General features: G+C 36.5%; 1 protein-coding gene across 5 annotated transcripts; it reads right to left on the bottom strand.

Moving 5' to 3' along the window:
- Positions 1–597: 597 nt before the first annotated feature.
- LOC110818909 (GATA transcription factor 19-like) lies at positions 598–18,301 on the bottom strand. 5 transcript variants are annotated; one of them, XM_022047936.2, is made up of 10 exons: positions 17,894–18,301; positions 14,187–14,273; positions 13,968–14,101; positions 13,459–13,557; positions 13,070–13,184; positions 12,022–12,081; positions 4,639–4,707; positions 4,324–4,392; positions 2,081–2,161; positions 598–1,034 (listed from the first exon to the last, which is right to left on the bottom strand). In XM_022047936.2, the coding sequence occupies exons 1-10, from the start codon at positions 18,149–18,151 to the stop codon at positions 942–944; spliced, it is 1,065 nt and encodes a 354-aa protein (XP_021903628.1). In that variant the 5' UTR covers positions 18,152–18,301; the 3' UTR covers positions 598–941. The 5 variants fall into 5 exon arrangements, with proteins under 5 accessions (XP_021903628.1, XP_021903630.1, XP_021903629.1 ...); XM_022047938.2 differs by lacking the exon at positions 2,081–2,161 and having other exon boundaries at positions 810–1,034; XM_022047937.2 differs by lacking the exon at positions 4,639–4,707 and having other exon boundaries at positions 810–1,034.
- Between the last annotated feature and the right edge of the window lie 1,261 nt (positions 18,302–19,562).

Below are 19,562 nucleotides of genomic sequence, written 5' to 3'. Positions count from 1 at the left end.
ATTTATCACCTTTTTACCTTTAAGCATTTCTCAATTTTCTGTTGTCCATGAGTTTGGGCTAGTTAGAAAGTAGCCACTTCAAGCAAGAAATATACGCATATAATTTTGTACCTCTACTACTCAAATACTAATTTTTCAAATTAAAAGAAAATCAAATACTGATTTTTTAGAATTATTTGTTATCTTCTTGTTATATTCAAATTTTATTGACTTACGTAATTCTTGTAATGCTTTAAAAGTTATGAAAAGGTATTAACCCGAATCTCCCACATGCAATACCTTAAAGAAAACTAGTAGCATTTGGTTTCTAGTTTTAATCCTTATATATTTTTATATGTTAGAAGATCACTTATTTTATTCAAATTATCACCTCACTATATTGAATTATTTAATAGTAAAAATTCAATTATTTCTTCAAACACAGAAGTTAGATCCTTACCATTAAAGAATACCTAATGAAATAATGATAAATTGAATACAAGAAAATAACAAACTATCTTATATTTTTTTTTTCAAAACAAAAAGAACTCTTCTAATAATGCATACTACGACTAACAATTAAAAAAATGAAACGAAAAATGAACTAACATCCGTCCATGAGAAGAAGAAACAAAATATTATTGACATCAGAAACTAACAGCGGTACACCAAGATATTAGGCAACTTGCATAGCAAGAATATTCTATGAACATAAAACATCTATGTTAGTAGAGACTCTAACTGCAACTGCACCATGGAGAAGCCATAAACAGCATATAAGGTTCACTACCACAGCCAAAAAACATGATCTCAAGTCCCGGCCATTCAGTTGCCACGGTGGAAACATCGATAACAACCTGTAAGTTTTTGTATTCATGAACTTGCAGAAGTAACCAACATTTAGAGCTTTTAAACCCAGCTGAAGCCTACAGTTAGTCTCCTATATGGTTGATTCCAGGTTGCTAAAAAACCACCACGTGCTCATCAAAACTTGCAGGGATCTCAAACTCTGAACCTGAAGTATTGGCTAGCTCATTTAGAGTTTCCTGCAATTCCTGAATACGAACAACAGAAAAAAGCTTTCTTTAACTTTTATTAAATTCAAACTCCGGCCATAACAGGAAACATAACCTTCCTTCACTATCCAAAGACATTGCCTAGAAGTACAATTCATTTTGATACCTGTCATATAGACTTTGAAAAATAAATACAGTAATTTGAGCTAGATACCCTCAGATAAAAGAGATAGGTAGATATATTATTGTTTCTATATAGAAAGAGATAGGTAGATATTTTATATGCTTACTGTGGTTATGTACAATGATAATGTATGGAGTCGCACTGGCTTTCAGAAATGTGCATCCAATAAACAAGAATAAATATCTCCAAATGCCTTGAAGATCCATTATGAAGGATTGGAAGAGATCACATAATGTGGTTATGTACAGTGACAAGACAGTTTTATTAAGATAATTCTCTTGCAAATATAAAATTTTGAGTTTGGAACAAATCCAAATTATCAATTTCATGTCAAAATGAATTCTATATTAAATTGAGCAACTGCATTTCAAAGCCCTACAACTGTAGGAAATAGACTTGAGAGATTGGAGAAAAAAAAAGCTCGGGATCTTCTTTTTTTTTTCTCTCTTCATAATGGTAGTAATATAGAATTCCATAAAAAATTAAAATTTATTTTGAACATAGGAATGAACTAATTGTTAAATTCATTTGCAAGTTAAATGATCTCTTTTTTTTGCTTGTTTGTTTAAAACAACCCTTCAGTTCAATTTACCCACTACATTATCTGGTTGTGGTAGGAAAAACAAATATCCATTAATTGAAATTTCCAATGATTTTGTTAGTATTTAATGCTTCATGTTTCTCTAACTATAATAATTTAAATGGTATATCGCAATACATATCCATTTATTTTATAATGTCACTGTAAAATTTGAGGTCACAGACATAGGTGCTGAAAGCAGTGCTAAAGTACTAAACCTAGAGATTTATGAAAGGCCTTCAAACAACATATTTACCACATGTAGAGCTTGCTCAAAATTAACGGACATATTAAGGTTCAAAGTTGTTTATACAAAATTACCTCTTCCTCAAGGTCAATGGATGGATTCTCCATTTCTATGGGCAAAGTATGAATAGCAGCTTCATCAATATCTAGCAAACCCTGTGCAAGAGATGTTTATTTGGCAATCAGCAAGTATAAAAGGCCATAGACTCTAAATCCAATTTGTTATACTTGCAGCATGGACATATCGAAACTATACTTCCCATGATTCCAGCTGTGATAACCACTTCTAAAATATTTGCTGGTTCTCTATCAAAGCAAAAGTAAGACTGATAGAGTGATGATGCCATGTTAAATTGCTTTATAAGGTTAGAGTTAAACAAGGTTTGCCTTGGCAAACCCAGTATCTGTCACTATACTTCCCCTGATTCCAGCTGTGATAACCACTTCTAAAATATTTGCTGGTTCTCTATCAAAGCAAAAGTAAGACTGATAGAGTGATAATGCCATGTTAAATTGCTTTACAAGGTTAGAGTTAAACAAAGGTTGCCTTGGCAAACCCAGTATCTGTCACAATAGATTAGGGTTTTTAACATATTGATTATGAGAATCGCAACTCCCTTCCTAATTCCCTCTTAGCTCTGGCTCTTGCCATCTCAGCCTTGCGTCTCTCTCCCCCTACATGTTGGCCGCCATGCTGCACTCTCCAGACTCCACTCTACTCTCCCCTCACTTGCTACTTGTTAGTCCTCTCACAGGATTGTCTCTTTTGTTGCCTGACGACTAGTGTTTGCACTCTGCTCTCTGTAAGCCTGTGGCTGCTCCACTCCTGATCTTTGAGGTGACTGGTTAGCTCCTTTCTCTTATTTTGCTGCCATTGTTCTGTCGCATTCATATGGATATACATTTAGTGTTTGTATTTGTGTCACTGTGTATTTTTTGTTTTCTGCACAATAAAATTTTCTTACCACTGTAATTCGTTCTCTATTTTGCATTAGCTGTTAGTGTTTATTCTGTTGTTTATATGGGAGTGTAATTTCTTTCACACCAGATGTGAATATGCAATTAGGTAACCTATACAATTGAGGTTGCATCTATGACGTTTCTAAATGGGTTTTTAATTTTGGTGTTTGGTATAAAACTGAAGCGGCCAAACTTCTTCTCAATTCAGTTTTATAAACTAATCAGTTCAGTTTGGTCAGTTTCCATGGTGAGCTTTGTTTTTCTGATTTTCGAAATCAAACCAAACGAAACAACTCAACACTATCCTACTAATAATCCTTATTGAAGCATCTTTGCGACCCTTAACTCTATCTCATCTTCTTTTATAAGTGGTTGTTGAACGTTAAGGTGATAGTCCAGTTAGAATTCAAATGATGGTTTCGTAGCCCGATAACAATTGGTGCAGGTCCCTTGTTTATGCCTTTATCTACTTCGCTTCTCTTTTTTAGTGGAGACCTTTTTTAGGATGTGTTATCTTCAATTTTTAAATAACTTCTCTTCTATATTAGTTTTTTTAAGATAAAAAGTATAAAAAAATTATTCAATCAATAGCACCAAGGGAATGCAATCCATATACAAAATATATTTATATCTCAGTAAGACTATCTATAACATGCCCAAAATCTTCTACCCTACATGCCATGCCCTAAAAATAGAGTGTCAAAATAATGCAACCATCTATCTCTAATTTTCAAAATATCACTCTCTACCTCATCAAAAAGCTTTTCAATTCCTCTCCTTCTAGATAATCCAAAAGATTGTCAAAGGAATCAACTTTACGCATTTTTTCTTTTTAAACACACTCTCCCAAGCCCAAATCTCTCCTTCCACTGAAATTTCTCTTCTATATTAGTAACACTTCTTTTTCTGTCAAAAAAAGGCAAAGGTTTTGAAACTTCACATGGTTTAGGAAAGGATGATTTCACCTTTGGCTAATTCTGACGATATTTTAAGGGATGCCTTTACCTACCTTGCCTAAAGATTAGATATCTATTTTCTTAAGGCTTTATACTTTTTTTTTGTATTTCTCCATTTCCTTTGCTTGGAATCTCTTTATCTTCAATAAAATTATTTTATTAAAATATAAAATATTACCTATTTCTTAATAATTTAAACTAAAAAAAGTAGAACATCATAAAGTTTATTCCATAGCACCTTTATGCTTATATTTCATCTCAAAGAAGGTTTTCCTTCAAAATTGCAGGCAACAACAAATTGTAAAAATATATTATTGCTTATCAAATGGCAGTTGTTAACTGAATAAAATTTATATCACCAAAAAGAGACGTGTTTTCTCCGGTCACAAAAAGTAGATATACCGGTATTTGAGGCCCAACAGAGTTCTTCTTAGAGGCTAGAGCAACAGGTTTAGTCTCCTCTGGGCTTCCCTAATGAGCAACAATACAAATTACATCAAAATAAAAATCAATGACCATCTCATGGCTTAAGCTGCTTTTGTAAATAAAGTTTTTGAAAAATCTTGCAGGCAACAGGAAGCATTACCAAAAATCAACATACAAGTGAATAGAAGCATTCCAAGATCTACTACTATTAGAAAAGTTAACATTGACAAAAATTAATCTTTCAAGCATGCATATATAACATATCTTTTTACTTATCCGACTTAATGCTACCTGCTCTTTTCTGTCAGTACAAAAGCTTTCCGTTAATATTGCCAAAGGTTTTAAGTCAGTAGGTGTTTCCTGGAACATGAGCACATGAGATGGTCACCATAAAGGAAAATGTTACTAAAAAAGGGGGCATATTATCTCATAAAAGAGAACCATTAAGAGAGCTTTTTTTTTTAAATAAAAGTAAAACAGTATTATTAACAAAGTACCAAGTAGGTACACCCACGTACAAGTGATTACAAATCAATCAAAATATCAAAAACAGCTCCAAAATCCTCGAGCTCTCTAATATTATGACCCAAAGGTATAGAACCAAAAGAGAAGATTCAAGTATCTCTAATAGAGTAAACTCTTTCTCAATACTCTCAAAAGCTTTCAAGTTTATTTCCTTTCAAACCACCCAAAAGATAGAAAGTGGAATTAACCGTAACAATTTGTTCTTTTTACACAACCCATCCCAAGCCCACAACTCCTCCCTCACATTCCCATTCACCACCCAATTTAACCCCCAATAAGTTGTAAACCATAGACCAAATGTCATAGGCAGCAGGGCACCACAACAAAATATGATTACAAGTCTCCTCTTTTTTGCACAAGCATCTATTAATCAGAATGTTCTCCCTCCTTCTAAGCATATCAATAGTTAAAATACGCTCCCTGACAGCTTGCCACACAAAAAAAGCCACTCTAGGTGGAGCATTCAATCTCCAGATTTGTTTATGCGGAAAACAGCCAGCCTCCCCAATCCCCTGACTTTGCTCAGTTTCCATATTCTTTCATCCTTCCCGTTCCCCAGGCTGAGGCCAGCCAGTAAATTAAGCAGATTGCAATACTCTTCCACCTCCCAGTCCTGAAGGTTTCTTCCCACCTGGACACACCAATCCCCACCCGTACCAGATCTCATAAACAACTCATTCACATAGGCCCTCTTATTCGTAGCAATTGCAAAAATGGAAGGAAAACGATCCTTTAAATTGGAGTCGCCCATCCAATTATCATCCCAAAATCTGATTCTGTCCCCACTGCCCAATTTCCAGTTCAAGCACTCAACAAATTTGTTATACCCCTCTCTAATTTTTCTCCACATACTCAACCCATGAGGTCTAGACCTGCCAATCTGTGCATAACCCCCACCGGTCTCCCCCCACCTGGCCAGGACAACTCTTCTCCACAGTTTTCCTTCCTGTTAAACCTCCAGAGCCATTTTCCTTGTAAAGCAGTGTTCATCTCCCTGATTGATCTTAAACCCAATCCCCCAGCCCTCATGGGCTTTTTCACCTCCTCCCACCTAAGCAAGTGATACTTCCTTTTCCCCTCCACCTCTCCCCACAAGAACCAACATTGTATTTTTCAATTTTTGCAGCGATGCTAGCCGGTATTGTAAGTAATGAAAGAAAATACACAGTCAGATTAGAGAGTGTACTTTTTATCAAAGTGAGTCTCCCCCTTTTAGAGAGAAAGTTCCTTTTCCAACCAGCTAATCTTCTCTCCAATAAATCCAGAACCGGGTTCCAAACATTAACATCCTTATACTTCGCCCCCAGCGGCAAGCCAAGGTATTTGATAGGTAATGTAGCAACACCACACCCCAGAACCCCAGCCAGCGTCTTCTCATCACTTCTATCTCCTATTCTAACCAACTCCGACTTTCTTAGATTAATTTTCAAACCAGATATGAGCTGGAAACATAAAAGGATACACTTCAGATGCAACATATCATGTCAGGTTTACAAACAATAAGAGCGTCATCAGCAAAAAATAAGTGCGAAACCACCACAAATCTTCCCCCCTACCCACTGGAATGCCCTCAATCATTTTGAGATCAACCGCTCTTCCCATTAACCTGCTAAAAGCCTCCATCAAAATGATAAACAGCAATGGGTATAACGGGTCACCTTGGCGTGGCCCTTTGGATGCCTTAAAAAAAGATTATGGGCCTCCATTCATCATCATGGCAAAAGAGGCAGTGGAGATGCAAGTCTTGATCCAACATCTCCACCTTCTTCCAAAACCAAGTCTTTTAAGCATATAATCTACAAAATCTCAACAAACATGGTCACAGGCCTTCTCCATATCAAGTTTGCATAAAACACCCTCCCGCTTCTGCCCCACCAGCTCATCCACAACCTCATTAGCCATCACCACCGCGTCAAAGATTTGTCTTCCTTCCACAAACACATTTTGGCTCTTCCCGATCACCTCACCAAGCACCCTACTCATCCTTCTTGCCAATAACTTTGCAATTAACTTGTAGATACAACCAACAAGACTTATCGGAGGGAACTACTTAATCTCGTTGGCTCCCTCAACTTTAGGAATTAGAACCAGGAAAGTATCATTAATGGCCCTGATAAAGAAGCCCGACCTGTGAAAATCCCCAAACACATCCATCACATCAGCCTTCAAAACATCCCAGAACTCTTGAATAAAATTTCATACTAAAACCATCAGGCCCCGGGGACTTGTCCCCATCACAACATTTTAAACATTCAAGCACCTCATCCTCAGTAAACCTGCCATCAATCCCCTCCCTGCTCTCGGCACAAATCTGGTTACATTCCAGATTATCCAACCTTGGCCGCCAGCTCTCTTTTTCCTCATAAAGCTGCTGGAAATAACTCCTAGTCATGTCCCTCACCTCAGCATTTCCTCTGCACTCCTTCCCATTTATGGCAATCTCCTCCACATAATTGCATTTTCTTCTATAATTTGCTAAACAGTGGAAGAATTTAGTGTTGCGGTCGCCGTCTATAAGCCACTTTTCCTTGACTTTTTGTCTCCAGGAAATGGCTTCTAAATTTAAATTATGAGCGATTTCTTTTTTGACCACATTCCTTCTATCTCTGTCATTAATACATAATGACCCATTCATTTCCTTTAAATCCAGATCAACCAACTCTTGTATATATGCTTTAGTACTCTCCTCAATTTTGTCGCCCACCTCTTTACTACATTTTTTGATTTCATCCTTGAGCATCTTAAGTTTAGAATGGAGAGAAAAACTTGTTGTACCCTTCACCTGCACTTTTTTCCAATAAAAATCCACCATTTCTCTGAACCCATGCACTTTGAGCCACTTATTGTCAAATCTAAAAGGAACCGGTCCCCAATCGATACCATTCGGCTCAAGACAAAGCAGGAAATGATCTGAGATAGTATGCTGCAATATCGTTTGACACAGTCCAGGGTACAGGCCAAACATCTCATAAGACAGTAGAAACCGATCAATTCTAGACCAAGTAGGATCCTCCCAAGAATTAGACCAAGTCCATTTTCCATCCAAAAGAGGTAAATCCACCAGGTTCAAACAGTCCACCATCTCCCTGAACTCCTCCACCTCCCCATTGTAGCTGCCCCCACCTGACCTCTCGTTCCTATTCAGGATCATGTTGAAGTCCACCCCAACAACCCACCTATCACCCCACTGCTTCTTACATTGCTCTAAGTCCTCCTACAATAACTCGCTCTCCACCCCCTTACCTCGACAATATACACCTATGAAAACCCACTCCTTCCCCTCTCCCAATTTCCTCAAATTGGTAAGACAGCGACACCCTGCCAAGCATTGAATTCTTGCATCTGATTAAGTCCACATTCCAAGCGGTTAGGATACCACCAGCTACCCCAGTAGCTGGGAGGCAGCTCCACTGGATGTTGTGTTCAACCCACATACTATGAATAATCCCCCTCCCAATTTCCTCCATTTATTTTTCCTGAAAACAAATTATCACAGGCTTCCATCTCTTTAAACAGCCCTGGATCACCCCTCTCTTTTTACAATCATTCAAACCCCGCACATTCCAAGATAAGATATTCCCTATCATTAATTCAAATTCAGAGACACCACACTCCCAACCTTCCTTTTCTCCTTTCTCCCATCATAATTCACAGAGCACTGTAGTCTCTTCAATTCTCTGCTACCCCTTTCTCCTTTTTTCCTGCCAGATATCCCGCTTGTGTTTGTCACTCCCATCCCCGACAAAGCCATTTTACATTTCCTGTATTAAGTTCAAAATTCTTTCCTCAAAATTCAAGGAGATCCCAAGTGTTTTGCTTACCTAGACAAAATTCTTCATGACCCAGTCAGCATATTGTTGTCTCATCCTTTCGGCCATCATAGGATTGATATGGAGCATCAACTTATCAGCATCCTCACACCGGATCGGTGTCACGTCCAACACCTCCTCTGAGGCATCATCCTTGACCTCCACTTCGACCAATGAATGTTCATTATCCGCGAGATTGCCCGAAGGGATCCCATCATTCGCCTCCGCTAGACAAAACACCTCCACATCATGCACCTGGGGCTCACATAACACCAAGCCAGCTTCACTAGCCAAGATCTCATGTTCCTCTTCACCATTGGGAGTCAGCTCCTCTTCTCTCTGTATAGTCTAGAATCTTCCATCCATTTCTCTAAGCTCCACTTCAACTTCATCCAGAAACCCTAACTCTGACTCATCTGATCGAGTCTCCCCTTCAACTTCACATATTTTAACTAGTTCTTTGCTCGGGCTGGCCCTTCCACAAATCGGTCACCACATAGGCTTTCATTTTAATCTCCGGCCCACCACTTTACTAGGCCCAGGTTGGTCCACCCATTCTCCTTTTTCTGCCCACATATATCTCTTACTGTCCTCAAGGCCCAAACCTTTCCTGCTGAATGGCCCACCTGTTTTCCTCACCCCATTTTCCCGCCCAGTCCTCCTCACGCCACTGATTTGAATATTAAATTGTACCCGACCAGGTCCCGCCAACCCAGTCTCAGGCGTCTGCCCTACCCGACTCAATGTCTGTGAACACAGAGCTTCAGCAAATGTCAGAGCATTCCCCATCTTCAACCTAACACCTAACTTCAGATTACATCCTGGACACTGAACAAGCAGTCTCACCATGGGATTTGGCTTAGTCGCACAAGAAATTACGCTTGTCATCTTCTTTGTTACACATTCTGGAGGTACAAGCTTGACCCCAGCAACCTCATGAACAGCAACCATCAACTGCCATCAGCCTTCCACCCTCGGCCCCTCAGGCAAGAACAGTCTGTTCATTCTCCCCCTTGGGCCCTCCTTACCTTCCGAGAATACCAAGAATTTTCCATAGCTGTTATGACTTAGTGCCATCCAAAGGGTTCTCCAACTGCTTCTCCTTCTCCATCCCCACGGCCTTTCCCCCTTCTTCCACCAAAGTTCTCTAAAACATTGAATTAACCATTGCGCATCCCCTTCCTGGAAGAAGATCGATTTCCGAAACCTTGTCCCATTCTCAACAACCTTAACCCCCTTCCCTTCCCCTACCACATCAACAGAAACCTTCTCTGTCCTACAACCATTACCTTAAAACGAGAGTTTGCACCGCCCAAAAGGCGTGGCAGCGCAGACGTAAACGCTCTTGGCCTAGAGAGAAAGTGGCTAATTTGTCTTTCTAGAACAACCATTAAGAGAGCTTTGTGATTGATAATTGGTTTTTTCTTTAAAAAAGTTACAAAAAGAGAGGATAAGGCAATTTATGATTGGGTAAGTTGCATAGAAGTGCTTAACATCGGTATGATAACAATTGAGTCTTTTATTTTTTAAGTATAACAACCTAGTCCTTCTGTCATCTTACTCTTGTCAACATTGCAAGAAAAAAAATAAATAATTAGCTCTTTTCTATATTAGCCATTTACACAATTAACTACCCTGGCACTCAATGATCTTCTTACACTCACTTTAATCTCCTTTTTACTATATGAACCAAACTCTTGGCTCTTTTTTTCCCAAAACAAAATCACTTATCATCGTGTTGGTTTTGTTATTTCATAGTCATGTGATTGTCACGTGATACATTTTACTATTAGATTGAGCTGATAAAAATATTTACAATACAGGACGAGCAACATTTAACCAATTTGTCCTACATAAAATTTTAAAATAAAGAAAATTTAGATGATAAATATACGAATAAAGATATGAAAAAAGAAGTTAGAGATTAAAGTCAAGAAATACAAGGAGAAATAGAATGAACAAGATAGGTTAGACAGAAGAATAATAATAGCAATAAACACAGAGAGATATCAGGAACAAAATCCTCACAAAAAAATTTCTAAATTCATTATTGTCCATTCTCTTTTTCTTGGTAGGAATTAGCCTTTATATAGGCAATAAGATAAGAAAAATTATAAAAGAGAAAATATAAAAACTTCTAATTCTTATAATACTTAAGAGATATATATATATATAAATAGAACTAAAATCTTATAATGCATAAATAAACCTGAAAAACAAATTTAAAATACAAAATAATAATTATTATTACAAAAAGACTTTTTTAACTAAAGATTTTCTTCAAAAATAATTTCTTGTTTTTTATTATCTACCTCACTTGGTGAGATCTCGAACTAAAGTTTTGAAGTGGCGAAGCATCAAGGAAGGAAAGGCTTTAAGCATGCTCTTCAAAATCTTAAAAAGGTTGATGGTTTTGATAATTTCCATAGAAAATTTGGAAGTTAACAAAATTATGGTTCCTTAGTATCATAAAACCACGATTCAAGATAAAAAATTCCAAAAAATCTCTTTAATTCAATCGTCATAGATAGAAACCACTTCAATAGTAGCAACAGGAGATAGAACAAAATTGTTGAAAGAAGTTGCTCAACTTCATTACCATGAACAAAAACAACTTCATAAGTAACAAATTTTTCTTGAGCTATAATTGGCAGTTCAAAAGGAACTTCCAGTTGTTCATCTTCTAACACAAGAGACGCACTAGTTCTACCCTTAAACTCTGTTTATTTCTTACAGAACATCCTGTGCTTTCATAATTTCTGAGTGTCTATTTCAAACTCAATATTTAATCAAGAATAATGATCATATATGCAATGACCATTGAAATAATCTTTAGCATACACAACATTTTAATATATTGATACTAGACACGAACTAATTGTAGATGTATCTCAATACACTACATGCACCAGTATGGACCAAAAGAGTTGGTACAACATGTCATGTATAACCAGGTAGATTATATGATGATATGCTCCAAAAGTGACTGTAACGAGCAAACCTAACCAATTTAAACTCAAAAATGGACAAAAAACGTTGGAAAACATTAGGAACCAATATGAACCAATCAAGAACCAAATAACATGGTTCTCCTTCATATCTCCTACTATTAAAATATGCCTAACTTAGGAGCTTCCTGTTCTTCATCATTTTGGCTTGACTAAAACCTCTTTGTAGATGAAAAAAGCTTCATAAACATAAAGTTCTTTCGAGTTCTCCAAAACTTGAGCTCTTCTTTTTTCTTGGCAATATCCCCTCGGTACATTGGTGAATAATCTATTTCCCTTATAGAAAAGCTATCTTCCAAACATAAAATGGGTCTGTTACCAAAAAAACATACCAGGTCACTCTGATTGAAAGAAATGTTCCTCCCATTCTTCGTGAGATCTCTCAAAGTTCCCTGCCAATGGAGGATAATAAGACTATTATATCACAATCCATGACAGAACAAAATAAATTTATGAATTTCAATACTTTAGACAAGGAAAATGAGTTATAAGCTTCATGACATACTAATATCTGACGAACACTAATTTCTTGTAAAAATGACAATATCGTTTTTTATCATGAAAAGGCATTTGCAAAGAGCTTTGCAAGCACAAGAAGAATTAGATAGACAATATAAAAAACATAACAAAACATTCAGGCAAGCTGCAAATGATAATAATGAATACAATTTCAACCATTCTAGGAGAATGTGTTTTTTTTTTCTGAAATAACATTCTAGGAGAATATGTATATAAATATTAGCAACCATACTACCAAGAAGTCTAAGTGAAGTCAAGTGAAGAAGTTTTTCCTTCATCTTTGTAAAAGTAGAAAGAACTCCAAATTGGTTCCCAGCTGGGGAATCCCCCTTTCACCATTGTGGAAGGAATTAGATGCACATCATTAAACAATAGCAGTAGTAATTTGAGCTTTTGAAGACTCTACAACCTCTTCCTTGAGTATCACGGACCATTGTTCTAAAAACCTAAATCTTTTGCATAGAACTCTGCCCACTATGAGGCTGATTTTGTAAACCTTATGATGGCTGGGGACTCTGTAATTTTTTCTTTTTTGTATATTGCTGGGGAAGTCCCTTTTTCTCTATGAATGGAAGGAAATAACATTAACAACTCACCATGTAATTCACAAACTTTTCTATTGGGCCTTTGAAGTTAGGTAAAAGACTTTCAGTTTACTATTTGTTTTCCCACCACCCAATGCATTTAATCACATCAGAAAACAATAACAGCAATTTCCAAATTTTTATCTTCAACCACCCCTAATTACTTGATGAAAGGCTTTATGTGAAAAAAAAAAATCAATTAAAGGACTAGTCCTGAGAAAGGCCACATGAATATAGCATGAATATACAGAAATCTTATCATTTCCTCATAACGAACCTTGTTTGCCCACATAAGGCCACACGCATTGCAAAGTGATCTTGGACCAGCTGGACCCCGACGCATTGCTGGGGTGAACTTCTCACTGACCCCACAATGCTGACATCTCCCAGAACTGATAAATTTTTTCCAAAGAGATAGTTAGTCTTAACAAGTAAGTGCAACTGCACAAGGCTCAGCACCATTTAGTACTTGCAGAATCAGCAATTTAAATTTTTTTTTGAATTAAAAGTGTAAGAATATTGAAATGTAATGCCAAGGGAGCACCACCCATGTACAAAAAATTTACATGTCAATTAGTATATCTACAATGGTAATAATTTAAATATTAACATTTTAACAGCTGATATTGACTTTTTACAGAAAAAAAGAAAATAAAGAAAACTCACCAAGATTCAGAAGGTGTCCTCACATTTGGATCCCAGTTTCCAGCAGCAATATCATGACACTCCACCAATGATGCAAACTGTCCATTCTTTCGGTGCATCCTAGGATACAAATATTATTAAATGAATAGAGAGCTTATTACAAATAGCAAAGCCCAAACTTTTCCTCATCAGTTATTTTCCGCACCCTTTTTCAACTCCATCCCCCCCTGTCCTTAACCCTTTTCAGTAAAGGGAATCAAGAGCATTGTGTTTTCTCTATTTTCCCCCTTATTTATGATGCTCTCTTCTGTTTTAGTACAAAATAATAAAATCTAGGAAATATGTTTTTTTAAGATAAAAGAAGAAGATTTATTAGAGAGAAAGAGAAACAATACAACGCAAAACTGGAAGTTAGGAAATACGTTAACTGCTCTGAACTTTTACATTCCCAAAAGCTTTGACATGTAGAGACATTTATATTCACTTCCTTCAGTCCAAAGCATAAGGTATCAAATTATCAGGCATCTTACCTCTGTGCAACTTCTTTCCGGCAACTGTATCGAATTTTCTTCTCGAAACACCTTTCTTTCCGCTTTTCACGAAACTTCACCAATGAGGCAATTCTTTTAGAAAGTTTCGAGTCTTGTGAAGCCTCACCTACAACCTTGTATATTATAAGAAAAATATTAATCATCTAAGATATCAAAAAATGTGTCTGCAGATCAAAAGGGGATTTTAACAGGAAATACCCTGATGTTCTGTTGCAGCAGAAAATCGGTTATAGGTACACTAGTAGGTGTATCAGCCCCTCCCAGAAGTAATAGCACAGCTTGCACCTGTCATACACATTCCAATAGATCAACACGCATACAAAGCCAAGTGGAACACTTTACTCTACAAGGTCAACATACAAATGGCCTCTCCAGTTTAAAAAATTGTACATCTCCTTAGGCAAGCAAAAATCAACAAAAGTTATTAGAATTTATTGACTCGCCTCAACATGCAGCAAGGATATCTATCCAAGTTTTACAAGCAGTGCACTTTTAGAAAAAAAAATTAAATGTCATTTCTGCCAAAATCCATTATGTATTAGTTATTTATATAACTTGGCCACAGTGAGAACATATTTCTTAACAGAAAGTTTCAAAATTCTCCTAATTCAGCTTTTCAATATCAAATCAGACCATCAAACAACTCTTGAAACGAACAGATCTCTCATCTCTCATTTTATCATCCAAGGCAGCATGTGAAGTAAAAATCCAAAACATTTGCATTAATGGAAAAACATCATATACATTTTTTTTTTTAAAGAAAAGTAGGAAGAGTTGTATTAAAGTGGTGCCAAGGGGGCACCACCCATGTATAAAAGGAATTTACATGTCAATTAGCATATCTACAATGTAGGCAAAATCATCAATACAATCAAGGTTATACCCTAGGACACTGGAGCCAAAATAATAAAACCAATTGTTCTTGATAGTATTAAAGTCAGCTTGAGATCAAAATCATCAATACAATCAACGTTAATCTAAAACATCATATACTGGAAGAGATGTAAAAACGGTTGATGCTCACAGCAAAGCTTAATCTTTAACCACAAAAAGAAATAAATACATATATATATATATATATAGATATTAGCAATGTTAAAATATGTAACAGCAAATTTAACATCTACACCACACTGACACATAAACCTGGCTTAATCATTTGGAACCAGAACAAGCTTAAAAGGAGCCCCATTAACATTGATCTCAAGCATGATTCATCTCTAGAATACAAATACTAGGTCTAGACTTTTTCTCCCTCAACTCTTCAACACCTAAAAATTCTGGCAGGATAAACGTGCAGTAATGAAGCTTTGAGCATCTAATACCAAGTTTTGTTTAGTCTTTTGGTATGTATGTTCTGTCCGCGACATCAAAGGTTGAGAGGAGGAGATGGCAATAATGCTGGCTTTTTACTTCTCTTTAGGGCTGCCATCATGCCTGAAATCACAGACAAGCTGTTTGGAAAATGTCCAAGAAAGGAGTCTTTGAGGTCAGAAGCTGGTACAGGGAGCATATGAGGAAGTTCAGTGCTGTCAGCATCAATAACTTCCCTAGGAAAGCTATCCTAGAGACTCGTCCACCATCTAGAGTGGCTATATTAAGTGGAAAGTCACACGGCAGCGTATTCTAACCATTGATAACAATATAAAAAGTGGAGCTTTTTGGCCTATGCATGCTACTGCTGCAAATATGCAGCAGAGTCTCCCTGCCATCTCAACCTTGGCATGCTTGGTCTAGAAGGCAGTGGGAAATGGCAACCAAATTTAAGCAGCTGTTTTAGAGTAGCTATTTTAAGTGGAAAGCCACACCAGCATATTTTAACCATTGGTAACAATATAAAAAGTGGAGCTTTTTGGGCTATGCATGCTATTGCTGCAAATATGCAGCAGAGTCTCCCTGCCATCTCAACCCTGGCATGTTTGGTCTAGAAGGCTGTGGAAAGTAGCAATCAAGTTTTTGGGGTTGTTCTGGGTGGTGTTTGCCTCTTTTGAGGGAAAGATTTGGTCTTGGTACAGCAAAGCTGCTCTGAACAGCAGAGGAAGATTTTGGCTCTCAATCAATTTTCTATTTTCTTGATTCATTGGAGAGAGAGAAACATGAAAGCCTTTGAAATAGTGTGTTCCTCCTCCCAAAGAAGTTCCAGGATTTTGGCTAAGAAACTTATTCTTTTAGGTTTCTGGTCACTTTTTATTCAGAGATGAGGGCTTCTCAGGCCTAGTAGAACTTCTGAATTGTAACTTAGACTGTTCACACTCTCTTTGTACATGGAAGAACCCCTTGGTATCTTCTTTATAATACTTTTTTTCCAAAACGAAAAAGACCTAGCCATACCCTTAAGCTATGAATTTTTCTGTCACTCTATACAAATTTCCTTGTTATAGCCCACTTTAAGAACTATATTTTATCATTGCACATGTTACTTCAGCAACTTTCTCATTGCAGATTTCAACTGCTTCAGCAGTTCCACTAACCAGGAACTTATTGTAAGCAGAACTTTATAGAGCCTACTAATGCATTGTAACATATATAATACCTCCATACAAACTAATTACTCAACGAAGTTCTGTGCGTATGTTCAATCCGTAATCCCCCAGGATACCCATGGGTTGCTTTGACTTAGGTCATGTGCCACACAAGGAGGCATACTATGTTGCTGGTGCTCACAGTTAATCTTGAAGTTCCTTAGCATAACCAAGGAATCCTAGATTTGACCAAAAAAAAAAAAAACTATTTCTTTTGGAGGATTGGGCATTGGGAATTTTAAATCCAGGAACTTGTCAATATTAGTTATGTGGTTATGATGTTTTTTTGCAGGAACCTAATTCTTTGTGGCATAAAGTAACCAACAGTGTTCACAGTAGTTAATAGAATGGTTAGGATGTTGTGACCACAAGATCCACCAATCATAAAAGTTCATGGAAGGTCATTCCAAATTTCCTTAACATCTATAAGATTCTTACCAGGTACAAAGTGGGGGACAGTTACAAGGTCCTTTTTCCAGAGAATCTTTGAAGGGGTGACCAACCCTTGGACATCCAATCTCCACATCCAAAGTGGGGGACAGTTCTCTGTGGTTTTCTCATTATTATAAAAAATGAAACTATAACAAAGTAGTGGAAAGAAATAACTCAGAAACTATTTAGTACGAAGTTGTCAGCACCATGTCAAAGCTCCAACAACAAGAAGCACAAATATAAAGACCCTTTACAATTCCAAAATGATAAGAAAACCACAGAGAACTTATCAAAATTGTTATCTGATTGAGCAAGGAGAGTGTCGAAGTTATCTTTGGTTCCTCAAAGGAAAAAGAAAGAAATTTGGAAAAACAAATTAACAAGGATTTCCATCATCTAGAACTAATTGTACGTGCATCCCCAGCTTGTTCATATTCAATTTTGGGTTCTCTTTATCCGCATTTCAAAAAATAAAAAATAATAAGTGTGATGTGTACTTTCTCCGCATTGTTTCTCATAACAAAAGAAAAAAATAGATAAAGTCGTCCCATCAACATGCCCCAAATTCAATTCTTAGCGGCAAGCCGGACAGAAGCACTTGTTTTAACTCAGTTCTCATTTTAGATAAACCAACTAACCAAACCAAGACTCAATTATTTTCCATACCTAACTTCAAACATTAGTCCGCAACAGCAGCAAAATATTTGGAGCACTGCCAATAAAAATCAACCTATAATTTCAACATTCTTTCTGTTCTCCAAGCCGGAGGGGGAGGAAGCATTTGGCCAAGACAAGTTCTTATAAATCTCCTACCCAGACCAACACAACCTAACAGAGAAACAAGACTAGAAAACACATTTCCCTTCTCTCGTTACTACATCTTCTCTGCAAGCAAAGAAAAACAAAACAAAATTTTCCCAAAAAAAAAAAAAGTTGTTGTAGTACTCTCACCTTTTGAGGTGTAACGGCAGGGAAGACGTAGACCTCGCCCTCAAACGCTACAGTGAGCTCACTGGTTCGATTCGTCCGCGCAACAGCTCCATCACCATAGTTTACGGAGCTTACCCCAGTTTCTTCCACACCGTTCATGGTGTCAATTTGGCGTCCATCTAATTCGTCCTTGTCGATCTGCATCGGTATCTGCGCTAGTCCGTAACCTTTACCACCGAATGATCGCGCTTGCAATGGCTGCGGGTTCACCATCTCCATTTCTCAAGCATCACACCCAAAAAGCACGCACACTCTCAAAAACGCAGCTCGAGCTTTTCCTCTCTAAATTTTTCCCTCTTAAACACAAACCCTAACTCCACCCCACCCCCAAAACTGAAACTCTGTCTCTCTATAAATGTTTGTCTCTTAACACTTCAGTATTCCGTTCTGCGAAATTCTTCCGTTTTTCACCCTTGCGAAATCTCTGTCCAAAACTTTTTGCTCTCTATCTCCAAAAACAAAATACTTGGATAGTGTAGCCCCGAACTCAATGCACACCCTTGGCTATGGCTTCAAGTTAAAATTTCAAATCTGCAGGATAATACTAAAACCCTAGTACATGACAGTTTTGTATGTATAAAAACAGTGTATATGTACATACACCACCAAAAATGGATAAAAGAGCAACTAATCTGTCTGTGACTTATACGTATATTTATAATTTAAAAAGGAAAAAGAATGAAAATGGAGGATTGAATTCTTGTGTTTCCTGGAAGAGACTCCATTGAGCTACAAAGGAAAACGGAGAAGTACTAAATGTTGAAGCCTTTCTGGTTTCTTTTTCTTTTTTTGGAGGCGAAATTTAATTTCGAAAAGAGGGACGATCAGAGCCGTCGGATTATGGGGCCCACATGACGAAAGCATCACGTGAAAGAAGAGCTGTTTCAGGCCATGAGCGCATGATAACATAACGCCTTGCATCAGCCGTTGAAAACTGATCTAACGGTTACCATAAGTTGATGGGTTTTTCCATGGGTGTGAACGCGGGGACTCTAAAAGGTAACTGAAATTATTAATGTACTTGGATTTTTCTCCGGTATTACGTTCTTAGTATAATCTTGTTATAATATCTAATTAAAATTAAAACAATTCACTCTTTATATAAAAGTTATTTTATTTATTTATTTCATCACAAGCGAAAAAAAAAATATTTAGACAATTAAGATAATTACAACATTAGTTTTATTAAAATATTTAGTCTAACGTGTAAAATAAATTTGGCTGAACAGTTTTAATTTAATAAAATTATTAGTAAATAGTTTCTATTCAAGTAAAACTCTTTAATTATAGAGTCATTAGAATTTTTAATTAAATGATGAATGAACTTCTTAATTACATAATTTAGATTTATTAATTAAATAAAATTAGAAAAATCATGATAAATATTATAACACCCGAAATTTTTTTTTTTTGTAATTTAGGATTTTATTTCAAATATAATAAAATAATTTTTTAATTTCTTTTTATTTTTATTTTAATTTAAAGTAAAAAATGAAATAAAATTAACGAAAAATTTAATTGAAAATAATTTTAAGAAAAAATGGTGAAAATTTGGGTTCTTGGTGTATTTTTGAAAGAAAAATCGAAAAATATGGGCCAAAACGTAATTTTGAAAAGTTTCGCTATGTCA

This window comes from Carica papaya, chromosome 6 (assembly GCF_054855325.1).
Source record: "Carica papaya isolate Zhongbai chromosome 6, ASM5485532v1, whole genome shotgun sequence".
Lineage (NCBI taxonomy): Eukaryota > Viridiplantae > Streptophyta > Magnoliopsida > Brassicales > Caricaceae > Carica > Carica papaya.
The sequence above is the reverse complement of the archived record's forward strand: the minus strand, read 5'-3'. Positions and strand labels throughout refer to the sequence as shown.